Source organism: Sesamum indicum, linkage group LG16 (genome assembly GCF_000512975.1).
Source record: "Sesamum indicum cultivar Zhongzhi No. 13 linkage group LG16, S_indicum_v1.0, whole genome shotgun sequence".
In the NCBI taxonomy this organism is placed as follows: Eukaryota; Viridiplantae; Streptophyta; class Magnoliopsida; order Lamiales; family Pedaliaceae; genus Sesamum; species Sesamum indicum.
Window position 1 is genome coordinate 4,537,313 of NC_026160.1, and position 12,515 is coordinate 4,549,827.

A 12,515-nucleotide genomic window follows, 5' to 3' on the forward strand; every position below is an offset into this window, starting at 1 on the left:
TGTTTTTTTTTCTACATTGAATTGGATTCAAGTTAGAATATAAAACATTCCGAAAAGTACTAATCAATAGTGTTAGTTTAGAGTTGTTTTTCTTCTTATTCATTGTTCTATCTAGCAATAGAAAAAGAACTATATCTCTTCCTTAATGTGGTGTAGACAAATTAGAGTGGTTCTGTTTAGATACTAAAGTGAACGGGAGAATGTAAATGGAACAACACACGTTGCTGTTTAACTATATAAACGAGAGGTAAAGTTTCATGTTTTATTTCTACACTTTTTGTTTCATCCGCTAACTACTTGTCTAGCATGTTTGTTTATTTATTATTATGCTTTTGACAAACACCGAACGCCGGAAATTTTAAAGGAAACACCTTTTTGATTCGTTTTAAATAATTTTTTTATTTGACACTTCAGTCGCATTCCTGACCATACCAATTCGTTTAAACTTAACCATCAAAATGCTAACCTTTGTTTTGTAGGATTAGTCCCTTGTGATCCTAGAATATTTTTTGAAAATCCTTCGACCTTGTGGTGTGCCAAAAAATCTGGCACGCAAATATTATATACCACGTAAGACCAAATAAAATCAATGCAAAATTTTCAATTTTGGCTAATCCCTATTTATCGTTATTTTAGTTGTGACAAAAATATTTATTATAATTTTTATAGCTAATATTTTGGTCTATACTGCAAAAATAATTACTAATAATCATTTGACAATAATACTTAATTGGTACTTATTTATAGTTTTCGGTATGTTAATTAGTACGACAAAAATCCATATTTCTTGTAGGCAAAACATTGATCATCCTCAGATTATATATCATTAATGTCTTTTGCTGTCACTTTCTTGTTTCATACATATACTATTTATTCCTTGTCTTTAATGGAGCTCTTCTTGTTCTCATCTCTAAGTATTTTAATACGCAAACATCATTTTCAAATACACCGTAGCTTATATCTTCAATCCCAAAGCTTCTTCATCTTCTTGACTTCCTTCACGCTTCCGACGAACATCTTCAGTCATGGAATCCAGAAACCAAACCCAAATCAAGAAAACAAAGCACCACAACGACACGGATGAAGGTGATCCCAGTACTGCTAACTCCTTCGCTCAACTGCCATATGAAATAGTCATTGACATCCTCTCCAGGCTCCCCATCACATCCCTCATCCGTCTCAGCTTCGCCTGCCGATCATTCAACTCACTCTCCCACGACCCCAACCTCGTTAACTTGCACCTTTCTCGATCGTCCATGAACGAGAGCTCATGCCTCATCTTCCACTCCGATTACCCCATCCGGAACCAGCTCCACTTCCTCCAACTCTCGGACGAAAGACTCAGAAGAATCGACACCCCTTTCGCCGTCTCCATGCCTGAATTCAGCATACTGGGTTCGTGCAATGGTTTACTGTGTTTGATCAATACGTTGTTCCAGGAGTCCATTAGCTTGTACAACCCTTTCACAAGAGCCTACCTTGAGCTTCCCAAGAACTATCATTTGCAAGATCAGGTAATCGTGTATGGATTTGGCTTTCATCCCGTCACCAACGACTACAAGGTGATCAAGATCGCGTACCACACGGTTTCCTTTTACCGCCGCATGGCTAGAAATTTCCGGGGCTTCAAGACTCATCAAACCAGGCAAGAATCAGAAGTTTGGGTGTATAGCCTAAGTAGGAACGTGTGGGAGAACAAAGGGACCGTGCCGTACAGGTTGGAGAAATGGTCGTCGCCTGGAATTCTCGTGAGCGGACGGCTTCATTGGGTGAGCCTGTGGGGCAAGTTCAACGGCCGCCTGAGTCGGGCAATTGTAGCTTACGATGTGGCCGATGATTCATTTCACTTGATCACGAATCCCGGGTCCGTTTCCGGGCCTTTTGGGAGGTGGGCAGGCTGCAATCTTGCGGCGCTGGACGGAAGACTATGCGCTGCTGTGCCTCTGCCTCCGGGACATGGGGCGTTGGACATATGGGTCTTGAAAGAGTACGGAGTGAGTGAGTCTTGGGTGAAGGAGTACAGTGTGGGAGTATACTATCCGGTGTCGATGATCAGTCCGGAGCTGGAGAGATCGCTTGGTGTCTGGCGGAATATGGTTGGTAAGAAATCAGTGCGGGTGTTGTGTGTTTTCAGGAATGGGGAGGTGGTGTTGGAGTACAGGGGAGGAGGTTTGGTTGCTTATGATCCAGAGAATGGGAGTTTTAGGGAATTGGTGTTTGATGGGATGCCCAGGATTTATCAGACCACGCTTCATGTTGGTAGCCTTCAATCTGCGGCTTCCCCCTTATGATTTTTGGGCAAATTTTAATTCGGATTGGATATCAACAAATTTAAATTAATTGTAGAACATATTATAGCGTAATTGATGTACAATTAAAAAATCAATCATATATATCATATTTATTATGTAATTAATTTGATTTCAGGCTGCACAAAAATTCCCCTCATTTATTCTATGTATATCCATTGATCTAGATATGCATATATTCATACATGCCATGTGTTTCTTGATCAATGTGGTGCAATTTTCCTAGCAATTGCTCTTATTATTTGGCATAAGATAGGTATCATTGTATCGATTTGAATTGAACTTTCTCTATTTTTAATCCTGTTGCATTTTTTATTTGAATTAATATATACACGTCATGTTTATAAAAATTATGTTTTTTATTTAATCTAAACAAAAAATTTATACACATAATGTGTATACTAAATAGAGTAGAGACACAACAGAATTTTAAATAAAAAATTCATTAATCCGCTTATTTTGATGCTTTGTGCTAGTAATAATTTGTATATTTATGATGACGATAAGTTATAAGTAAAGTTGTAAGTTAAGTAGTGGAAATTAAAGTTGTTAATATGTTTTAAAAATTAAAAAAATTAAAATTTGAGTGTTTGAAAATAATTTAATATTTATATTTTATCAATAAACTCCAAATTTTGGTAGGAAATTGCTTATATAATTTTTTTTATTAAAATTTACTTAATTTAAGAACTTAAAAAGCAAAAATTGTAAATTAAAACACTTATTATCAATAATAAAGTGAGAAGTATTTATTTCAAAGAGTTGCAAACATTCCCTTTCTAAGGAACAAAGGATCTTTTACTCTAGTGTTACACCCCCACACGTTTTTAATATTTTCTTATTTCTTCACATTGAAACAAAAAGAGAGAAAATACTTGTTCACACCATAAATTTGATATATAAATCCTACTAATCTAAACACATTTTTGCAAATATATGTGAAAATATTTTTAAGACACATAATTAAAATGAGACCAAAGAAGACCTAAAGTTCTCTTCTTATGTTATATCAAAAATAAAATTTTAAAGTTAAATTAATTATTGGATACTGATTTGAGTAAAAAAATAATTTGAGCTTAATTTGTCGAATATTGACTTAAAAATTTTCTTTTTTTTATAAAAATTAATTTGATTAAAGCTCGAGTAGAGGGGTGAAAGTATAACTTTAAAGGTGATGTGGTTGAGATTTTTTACTAAGGGATAAAATTGAAAATTTTACCACGTCACAATTGCACACTAAATGAAATGCGATTTTCGAAAGCGGTGTTTTTTTCAAGAAAAAGGGTCTCAATCAATGAATCGTGTCCTCCTTTAAAAAATTAATATTTTGGTATTTATAATAGTGTTGGAAGTTATAGGTGTGGTGGGTCGCATTTGCTTAATGTGTGGCTCATACGTATCAAATTACTTTTTTACCTTTACAATTTAATATTTTTTACTAACGTACATCATTGGGCAACAGTGTTTGGTGCCCAACTCAAGCTGCGCCTGGTGGTTCTGAGCGCCTAGTGGTGCTGCACCTCGAGCCCGGGTGTAAGGGTGCTTGAGGTGGTGCAGGGTGCAGTAGGTGGCACAAGTGCTCGAGACAGTGCCCTGAGGTGGAGCGAGGTGCACCAGGTGGTGCATCACGAAGCTCAGCTCGAAGGACCTCGGTTGTGGGGCGAGAGCCCAGCTCGAGGCACTGTGGACCTTCCTCGAGCTGGGGCTCGGGGTGCACTAGGGGATGCACCTGCCTTGAGCTGGGGCTCGCTAGCTTGAGGCGTTGTGCCTTGAGCTGGTGCACCGAGAGCCCAACTCGAGGCACGAGCTCAGCTCAAGGCAGTGCGCCTCGAGCTGGAGTTGGGGGTGGACCTCGGGCTCGAGGCTGGAGCTTGGGTGCACCTCGCGGGCTCAAGGCACAGTGCCTCGAGCTAGGGGTGTTTGGCTCGAGCACCCGACCGCGCAAGCCCACTCCAGCTCAAGGCAAGCCACCTCCGAGATGCTTATTGTTGCGCCCTATGAGTTTGGAACCCAGGTCAAAAGGATAAAAAGTAGGATCTCCAACCACTACACCATCAAATATTTTTTGTTAATATTTGTTCCATTCTCTATTAGTAGAGGTTATTTAGAGCTTATTCATTTTTTGCTTCGAACTTTTTCATTTGTTTTGAGGAATTCGATGTTATCTTCAATCAGGCTCCATGTAAACAATTCTTACATGTGGTGACGGAGCCCCCCAAGACTTTGAAAAAGGTGAAGCGGCGCAAATTTTTTCTTTTTTAAGGACGTTAATCTTTTGCGCCGAATACTTTCATTTGTTTTGAAGAATTCGACGACACCTTCAAGAGATGAGACTTCCCGTAAACAATTCTTACATGTGGTGATGGAGCTCCCCAAGACTTTGGAGAAGGTGAAGCGGCGCATTTTTTTTTTTTTTAAGGACCTTGCCTCTTGGCGTGATTTTCTCACCATCCACACGGTTGAAAATTTTAGTAGGTAATTCGATAGCATTCCATATTCATAAATGGAGTGACAACACTTTCTAAGTTGTTGTTTTTGTTCTCTTATGATTTATATTCGTAAATGTTGCCTTAAGGGATGTTTTTGCTCATGCTCCAGAGTTAGGTTTTTACAAACTTTTAAAGGGGGGCAAATTTTTCGAGTCCAACATTTTTATGAGGGGACATTGCCTCAAGAATTTGATAAGGGGATGTTGCCTCAAAAGATACTCCATGTCTTGGGGCCGGTCTTTTACCAACTTCAAAGGGATGTAAAGTTTTCGAGGTGACATTATCAACAAGGATCTCAATGAATGTTCCGTTTTGGGGGTCCCGGGGCGGTAGCGACTTTTGCCTATATGACAATGACGATTTTTGCCTTTGGGTCCTCGTAAAACATCAAGGATCTCTACGTCTAAATTCGTTTCGTTTGTTGGGACTACGACAAGAAAACTAACTTCATTGCTTAAAATTTGAAATATAATGTTTTAGGGAAAATCAAAAGAGGAGAAGGATATGTTTAGCTACTACTCGAGTTTTCTCCTATTACAAGTGAATAGCCAAAAAATAATTTTTCCCGCTACGTGAACTTTGAGTTACTCATTCGTGGCTTGTTGATCTTTTTGAGGTCACGGGATGACTCCTACTGTGAGATAATTATCGTCACAAGGAGTTGGCACATTCGACCTACGGTCAAATTGGCGTCCTTGTGGATAGTGGTTGACATATTCCTTTAACTGTCCTCGCTGGATCAATTTTTCTATCTCATTCTTCAGGTGATGGCATTCCTCCGTCGTGTGTCCCCTGTCCCGATGAAAACGACAATACTTATCGGATTTGAGTCTCTTGGGGTTATCTTTCATCTTTGCGGCCATTGACGGATTAACCCTTGCTGTTCCGCCACCATTAATATCCTTCCTCTGGGAGCGTTCAAGGGGGTATAGTGAGCAAACCCCACTGGAGGTACATGCTTGTGTTCCTTTTTCTTTTTCGACTCCTTTTCCTCTTTCCAACCCTTCCTTTTGCTGCTAAGGGAAGGATCCAAAGCATTAGACTCATCAATCCGGATGTATTTCTAGGAGCGCACTAGTAAATTTTCCATAATGCTAGGGGGCTTGCCGATTATGGACTACTTGAATCTTCCCGGTAGCAGGTTCTATTGGATAATACTAGCCAACAACTCATGATTAACGTGGTGAACTTCATGCACTGCGTCCATGAATCTTTGGATGTAGTCTCTCAAAGTTTCGCCCTCGCTTTGGTGAATGGTGAATAGAGATGCAGCCGTCTTTGGAACTTTTTTGTTCATGGAGAAGTGATGCAAGAAATGTTGAACCACCTTCTCGAGGCTAGAAATAGTTCTAGCGGGCAGTTGGTTGAACCAGACTAATGCACGTTTCGACAGCATAGTGTGGAAGACCATGCAGTAACCGGCGTCACTCAGATCGTACCAATCCATCTTGGCGTAAAATTTATCTAAGTGTTCTTGTGGGTCTCCCGTTCCATCATATTCCGATAGATTCGAGACCTTGAGGCCTGCTGGGAGCGCTTCGGCTAAAATGTTCGGCGCAAAAGGGCTACGTCTTGGAGGAGCTACGGCCAATGACAAGAGGAATCCTCGACTCCCTTAGGGGGTGGGGGGCGGAAGATTGTCGATTGCGGAGATTATGACCTTGAGTTTGTGCAACTTCAGGTCTAGAGATTTTGCTGTTCACTTCCTCCCGCCTCTACTCCCCCTCCGCGGGAGCCGAGGATAATTCTCGACTTCTACAAGGGGAAGGAGGGGGTGTGTTCCCAGGTTGTCGCGCTACATATTGGGCTATGACTTGTGCCACCGCTCAAGTAGATGCGTCGCGTATCAGGGCGAGCAAAGCTTCTTGCGTCAGTTGGATCATCGATTTTTGGGGTGGAGCTTCTGGCGAGTGCTCTCCCGGAAGGCGCGAGCGAAGATTGTCGATGTGGTGGAGGAATCTCCCCATTGATGGGTACTTGCTCATGCGTCAGGGGGGTTAACTCTTAGGATGGTGACTGCTCGCAAGGCAGGTCTTGTTCCGCCAAGGCTCGAGACTTGATTTGCATACCCAGTGTCGAAGTAAATTTTTCCACAGACGGCGCCAATGATGTGGTCGAGGTTTTTTTACTAAGGGATAAATCAAAAATTTTACCACGACACAATTGCACACCAGGTGAAATGCGATTTTCGAAAGAGGTGTTGTTTTCAAGATAAAGGGTCTCAATTAATGAATAGTGTCCTCCTTTAAAAAATTAATATTTTGGTATTTATAATAATGTTAGAAGTAATATGGTGGGTGTCATTTGCTTAATGTGTATCTCATATTTACTTTTTACCCTTACAATTTAATATTTTTTTACTAATGTACGTGAAAAGGTAATTTATAAAACTTAAGTTGAAATGTAACAATATTTCTTTCTCGGAAGTCATAATACATAGACTAATGACTCAGCTTCCATCACCAGAAAAAGCCCAAAAACACTACCAACTCACCATCACAGAACACATACAACTTTTCCATAACAAAAACCAGAAGACGACAAACACTGCACAAAGTGGGCGAGAACTCAACCCTCAAGCTCAGTCACTTCGCAATCTCGCTGTTCAAAGATGCAATCTTTTTCGGCATTTTCAGTCCAATCTCTCTTCTTCGCCTTAATCTCTCTGAGTATGAACAATTCTGTCTTTCTTGCCCGGTTTTCTTCTCAATTTTCTGAAATTTTTTGGCACTTTTTGACGTGTACTTTGGATTCTTTCTGAACAGGGCTTGCGGAAATTTCGTTCTGCCATGAAGGGTTTTGCTCTGCACCATCAATCTTGAATGCTCAGCCACTGTATTGGAAAGTGACACAACCCACACTATCACCTTCACATCTTCAGGGTTAGACCCTTGTGTTTTAATGGTTGAAAAGATTCAGATACAGTGGAACTTAATGAATATTTATATAAGTGATTGAGGGAAAAAGAAGTTTTTTTATGACTTGTTGAATCCATTGATTGTATTTGATGTTTGTTTGTAGGTGAAATACTATGGTGGGCTTATTTAGAATGAACTTTTTTCACCTTAAGTCATTGTTCTCTCTTGAGTTTGATTGTGGGTTTGCGATTCTTGGTTTTTTGCTTATGTGTTTTTTTGGATTTAACCCTTGTGCTATTATGGACCTAAGATGAGGCAATGCATTATGGAACTATTAGCTGATTTTGTTGTTTTGTTGTTTCCAGATTTGCCAGGTTTTACACGCAGCGTCTACAAGAGGGACCATGCTCTGATAACTCCTGAAAGTCATGTCTTCAGCCCATTGCCTGATTGGTATCTCTATCCCGACATTTTAGCTAACTAATCTATGGTATAGGCCGTTCTTCATTCATGTTTGTATATGGATTGACAGGACGAACACGTTAGGTGCTTATCTGATTACACCATCAATGGGCTCACATTTTGTTATGTACTTGGCAAAGGTGCAAGGTGTGGTTTGAAAGTTAATGACTTCTTATTGTGAACTTAGATGATAGGTTCTGATGGATTATTCTGAGTTTCAGTGACTTATCTGTTCACTTCCACATTGTAGTAAGAATTTTCTTGTGCATTATTTCTCCAGAAAATTCAAAATCAGGGCCCCCACCAAGCGATGTTGAGAGGTCTGGAAGCTTTAAGTCATTACAAGAAATTTAGGCTAAGAATTTGGATTAATATCCATACACCTTTTACTTTGCACTAACAAAAATTATGGCGAATTTGTGTTTGCACAATCAGGTTTCTATTTGTGCTTGGGGGTAAAGTGACTCTCACTGATACATCAGGCCTTAAACACAAGCTAGAGGTATAACAGCTAAACTGAAACTGTACAGTAGTTGCTCTTTCCTGTTCTTGTTTAATGGTTCTGGTGATCATTAATCGTTGATAGATAATTTTGTAGATAACAGGCAAATACAATGGTCATCTTTCAAGTTCCAGCAATTGGTTGCTAACTGAATAATAGTCACCAAAGTCTCAATAATTGGATTGAAATATAATAAGTTCTATATCATAATCCCAGCAAATTATTGTAGTTTATATTCTAAAGTTAGAACTAGAAGTCGTTGATGTGTTAAATTAAACAAATATGCGAGGGCCTTTTTCACTTATACTCTGAAAAGAATGACGAAATCCTTCACGAACTGCTCTGTGTAAAAATTGCAGGTGGACTCGTATGCTTATCTTCCTCCAAATGCAGAACATTCGGTGCAGTCTGATGCCTCTGCCACTCTTGTGATATTTGAAAGAAGGTTTCTTGTTAATAAATCTTTCTCCTACAAACATTCTTTCATGTCCTGTTTATCACGTTGTTGGTTTTTTTTGCTGTAACGTACATTTTTATGGGCCTTATGGAACCTATTATGATGATGTGTTAACAAAAACCTATCTGATTGCAAGAATTGACTAAATGATGTGAGACAAATAACTTCACCATTTTGTAGAACTTTAACACCCAAAGTTCTCTTTGTCTCAGGTATGACTATTTGGAAAATCATACAACTGAGCAGATTATCAGTTCAACAAATAAGCAGCCTCTTCTGGAAACTCCGGGGGAGGTAACATGACGTATTGTCGCAGTGGTTCCTGTTTATAATACAGTCTTTCCTGTAATTCATCTCCCAAAAAGTCTTTAGGCAGAGAGAGGACAAAAAGTATATTTCTCTGATTGGTGCTTATATATTTTAAAGTATCTCATGTTTTCTCTCCACCTGCTCAGGTTTTTGAGCTCAGGAAGCTTCTTCCCACCTCTTTGCCTTATGATTTCAACATTCATGTAAGTTGTGGCTTCAATTAATTTCATCTTAAATTTATTGAGCCGTCACATATTCTTGATTCACTTAGTGTTTGGTTTCATAAGTCAAGTTTTAAATACTAACTAATGATAATTAATGTCCTGAATTTGCTCAAAAAGTACCCTCTACTTTGTCTTGTGCATTTTCTCCAAAATGATGGAAATGATCTCGACCTCTTACCTTAAAATCTTCTGTGCTTCATTTCTTGTTTAGATGTTTTTGTTCATTTATTTTAAGGATTTTTCTGTTCATAACGAAGCTTATTTGCCATTAACCATATTTTCCCAGAATTAGATCGTACTATTTGGCTATTATATTTTTAATGAACTTATTGCTGTGGCAGATCATGGATTTTCAACCAGGAGAATTCCTCAATGTAAAGGTATAGTCTGCACAACAAAGTGATGTTTAATATGTTTAATGACATCAAAGCTGTAAATTTATGTAACATCATTGGAGCTAATTCATATTTGTCCTAGAAAGATGGACATGCTTGTTTGCTTGTTTCTCTGATATTCAATATATTTCCTGTGAGAAGCTGATGGAGGAATTCTTGAATTCCATGATTGTTTATTGTAATCTTGTCTTCTTCTTCGCACTCCTTAATAATTTTTTTTCTAGATTTTATTTCATCAATAAATGGAAAACTTTGAATGACAGTCAAGTCCCTATTTGGGTTCCACAATTATCTGATGTAATTACCTTGATTCTAAACATAAGAAATAAAAGAATGTTGAATATTCCTGTTTACTCTTGCTCGTTTGGCATGTTTGCAGGAAGTACACTATAACCAGCACGGTCTGTTGCTGTTGGAGGGGCAAGGCATATACCGGTTAGGTGATAGCTGGTATGAAATAAATTCCATCATAATCAAATGATGTTACTTCTTGAAAACTGAAGTTCGAATAGTTTCTTAATCTCAAAGACATTGAAACGACAAGCACCAATAACTAGGCAATTCTAGCCTGAAATAGGTTCAGTCAAATCCAAGCTAATCATATGGTGAGCGAGTAAATTACGCTTGACATATAATTGGTGTATACTTTAAGGGGAGTGCTCAATAGCATATTTCTTGCAAGTGCAACGAACTTGCCGCAACCTCTTATACACTAGACATGCAGTTGTGGCATGTCATATAATTACAATTTGTGCTATAGTGGAAAAAACTCGAGTTAATATTCTGAATGCATTTCTTTGCATCATTGCCTCTATATGCGATAGTGAAACTTCATAAACTATGGTAACTTTTCCGTATTCAGCATCTGGTAACTTTTCAATTCTGTACTATCTATATAATGTATACAAGCTAGCATCTATACGTGCATCTTGACATTCCAACCTTTTAGGATAAATATTGCGTGATTAACAAGTCCTTCATGCCTACAGCTGGTATTACTAGTACAGTCGAGGCATTTAAGGCTCCACTTTCATTAAAAACGTTTTTCTTTAGTGCTTGTTGTAGTGGGCAACAGTTTTCATTTAGATTGTTGTTCTCTGTATATATACCTTATTGATGGCAGAAATATGTTTGTCTTAACTTCTATGAAATATGTGAATCCATCAGGTATCCGATTCAAGCTGGTGATACAATTTGGATGGCTCCGTTTGTGCCTCAATGGTGAGTAAAGGGTGTCAAAGCTCTTTGACAATAAGTTGTTCGTGAGTAGTAGCGAATACGGATAATATGCTGTTAGATCATCATCGTGATGTCACTATTTCACTTTATACTGTTGTCATATTATAATCAAATGGTTTATACCACATGTAATTTATTACCCACGTGAGCAGCATGAAAATTGTTGTTAATTTGACAACTTTATTTATTTTCAGGTATGCTGCACTTGGCAAGACAAAGTCACGATATTTGCTGTACAAAGATGTGAATAGGAATCCACTGTAACGAAAACTGATTATACTTCGTATATTGATGTGGTTGTGGTGGCGGTATATATAAAAAACATTAGGCATCACTAGTTGCAGGAGGATTAAGGTCTCATTGGCCTCTTTGGTTTTTGGTTCTCTTGCACTTCTCTTTTGGCCAGTTCACGGTCGGAATTTATGAACCTTTTGATCGAGAAAATCGTATGATAGTTGTGCCATCAGTCTCCTATTAACTGTGATTGTGGTAGGGTGTATCAGGTATGAACTGTTATATTACATCATAGGCGGAACTTCTTTTGTGCTGAAAGTCCAATTTCAAGAAGTGATCATTAGTAGGTCTTCCAAAATGTACTTCCTATATGTTTTCTTATCCTGAAGATTGTTGAAAGTTGACATTTTCAATTTTATCCTCGGTTGTACATTTTGTAATGAAATAAATTTGCAAAGAGCAATTAGGTTGATCCGCGATGGATTGTCCCATTCACTAATATATTCGTGGCAAGACCATGATAATTGGTTGCGACATGTTTGTCGCAAGTTTCGTTGGTATGGCGAGAGAAGATGTCGTGGCTAAACCATCGGCAATGCATTGCAATTGATTTCAACAAGAAATTCTGTGAAAATTTTCAGACTACATTTGCAACGACCAACCTATGTAGCAAATGTACAATAGATTTGTGACAACACCGTACTCAAGGAAATTTACAAGTTGGCAACGTTGCAGCAAATCAGTAGAGAGATTGTGACCCATGCCGACTCCATTGCAAACATTCATCGCCAAGTGATTGAAACTTTTGCCACCTAACACATAGGGCAAGACTTGCGATGCCAAAATTTTCGTGGCAATGTTTAGAAGAGTCTTGTCGAATATGCGACAAATATAAAGAATTACATTTGCTGTCTTGTCCAATTGGACTGAAAATTATTGGTCACTGACACATTCTCCACGTATATACTACATGCAATAGCAAATTCGTTTGTGAATGTACTCGTAAGTGTGGGACTGTAATGGCTATATTTAGTTTG

At 38.5% G+C, this 12,515-nt stretch overlaps 2 protein-coding genes across 3 annotated transcripts; both read left to right on the forward strand.

Moving 5' to 3' along the window:
- Nucleotides 783-2,546, forward strand: LOC105178752 (F-box protein At3g07870). The gene has a single exon (XM_011102289.2). The coding sequence runs from the start codon at nucleotides 1,026-1,028 to the stop codon at nucleotides 2,289-2,291; it is 1,266 nt and encodes a 421-aa protein (XP_011100591.1). The 5' UTR covers nucleotides 783-1,025; the 3' UTR covers nucleotides 2,292-2,546.
- Nucleotides 7,265-11,707, forward strand: LOC105178742 ((S)-ureidoglycine aminohydrolase). Of its 2 annotated transcripts, none has more exons than XM_020699340.1 (13): nucleotides 7,265-7,467; nucleotides 7,564-7,680; nucleotides 8,022-8,109; nucleotides 8,189-8,265; nucleotides 8,369-8,438; nucleotides 8,554-8,620; nucleotides 8,980-9,065; nucleotides 9,290-9,371; nucleotides 9,533-9,589; nucleotides 9,952-9,990; nucleotides 10,385-10,455; nucleotides 11,173-11,226; nucleotides 11,439-11,707. In XM_020699340.1, exons 1-13 carry the CDS (start codon nucleotides 7,410-7,412, stop codon nucleotides 11,506-11,508), a joined length of 936 nt encoding a protein of 311 aa, XP_020554999.1. In that variant the 5' UTR covers nucleotides 7,265-7,409; the 3' UTR covers nucleotides 11,509-11,707. The 2 variants fall into 2 exon arrangements, with proteins under 2 accessions (XP_020554999.1, XP_011100581.1); XM_011102279.2 differs by having other exon boundaries at nucleotides 7,267-7,467; nucleotides 8,399-8,438.

Bases quoted from the DNA above. Each gene is read 5' to 3' on its own strand.
- LOC105178752 (XM_011102289.2), top strand. From the start codon at position 1,026: ATGGAATCCAGAAACCAAACCCAAATCAAGAAAACAAAGCACCACAAC.
- LOC105178742 (XM_020699340.1), top strand. From the start codon at position 7,410: ATGCAATCTTTTTCGGCATTTTCAGTCCAATCTCTCTTCTTCGCCTTA. The intron at 8,110-8,188 runs GTATCTCTATCC...ATGGATTGACAG, and splicing joins TTCAGCCCATTGCCTGATTG to GACGAACACGTTAGGTGCTT. The intron at 9,372-9,532 runs GTAACATGACGT...CCACCTGCTCAG, and splicing joins TTCTGGAAACTCCGGGGGAG to GTTTTTGAGCTCAGGAAGCT.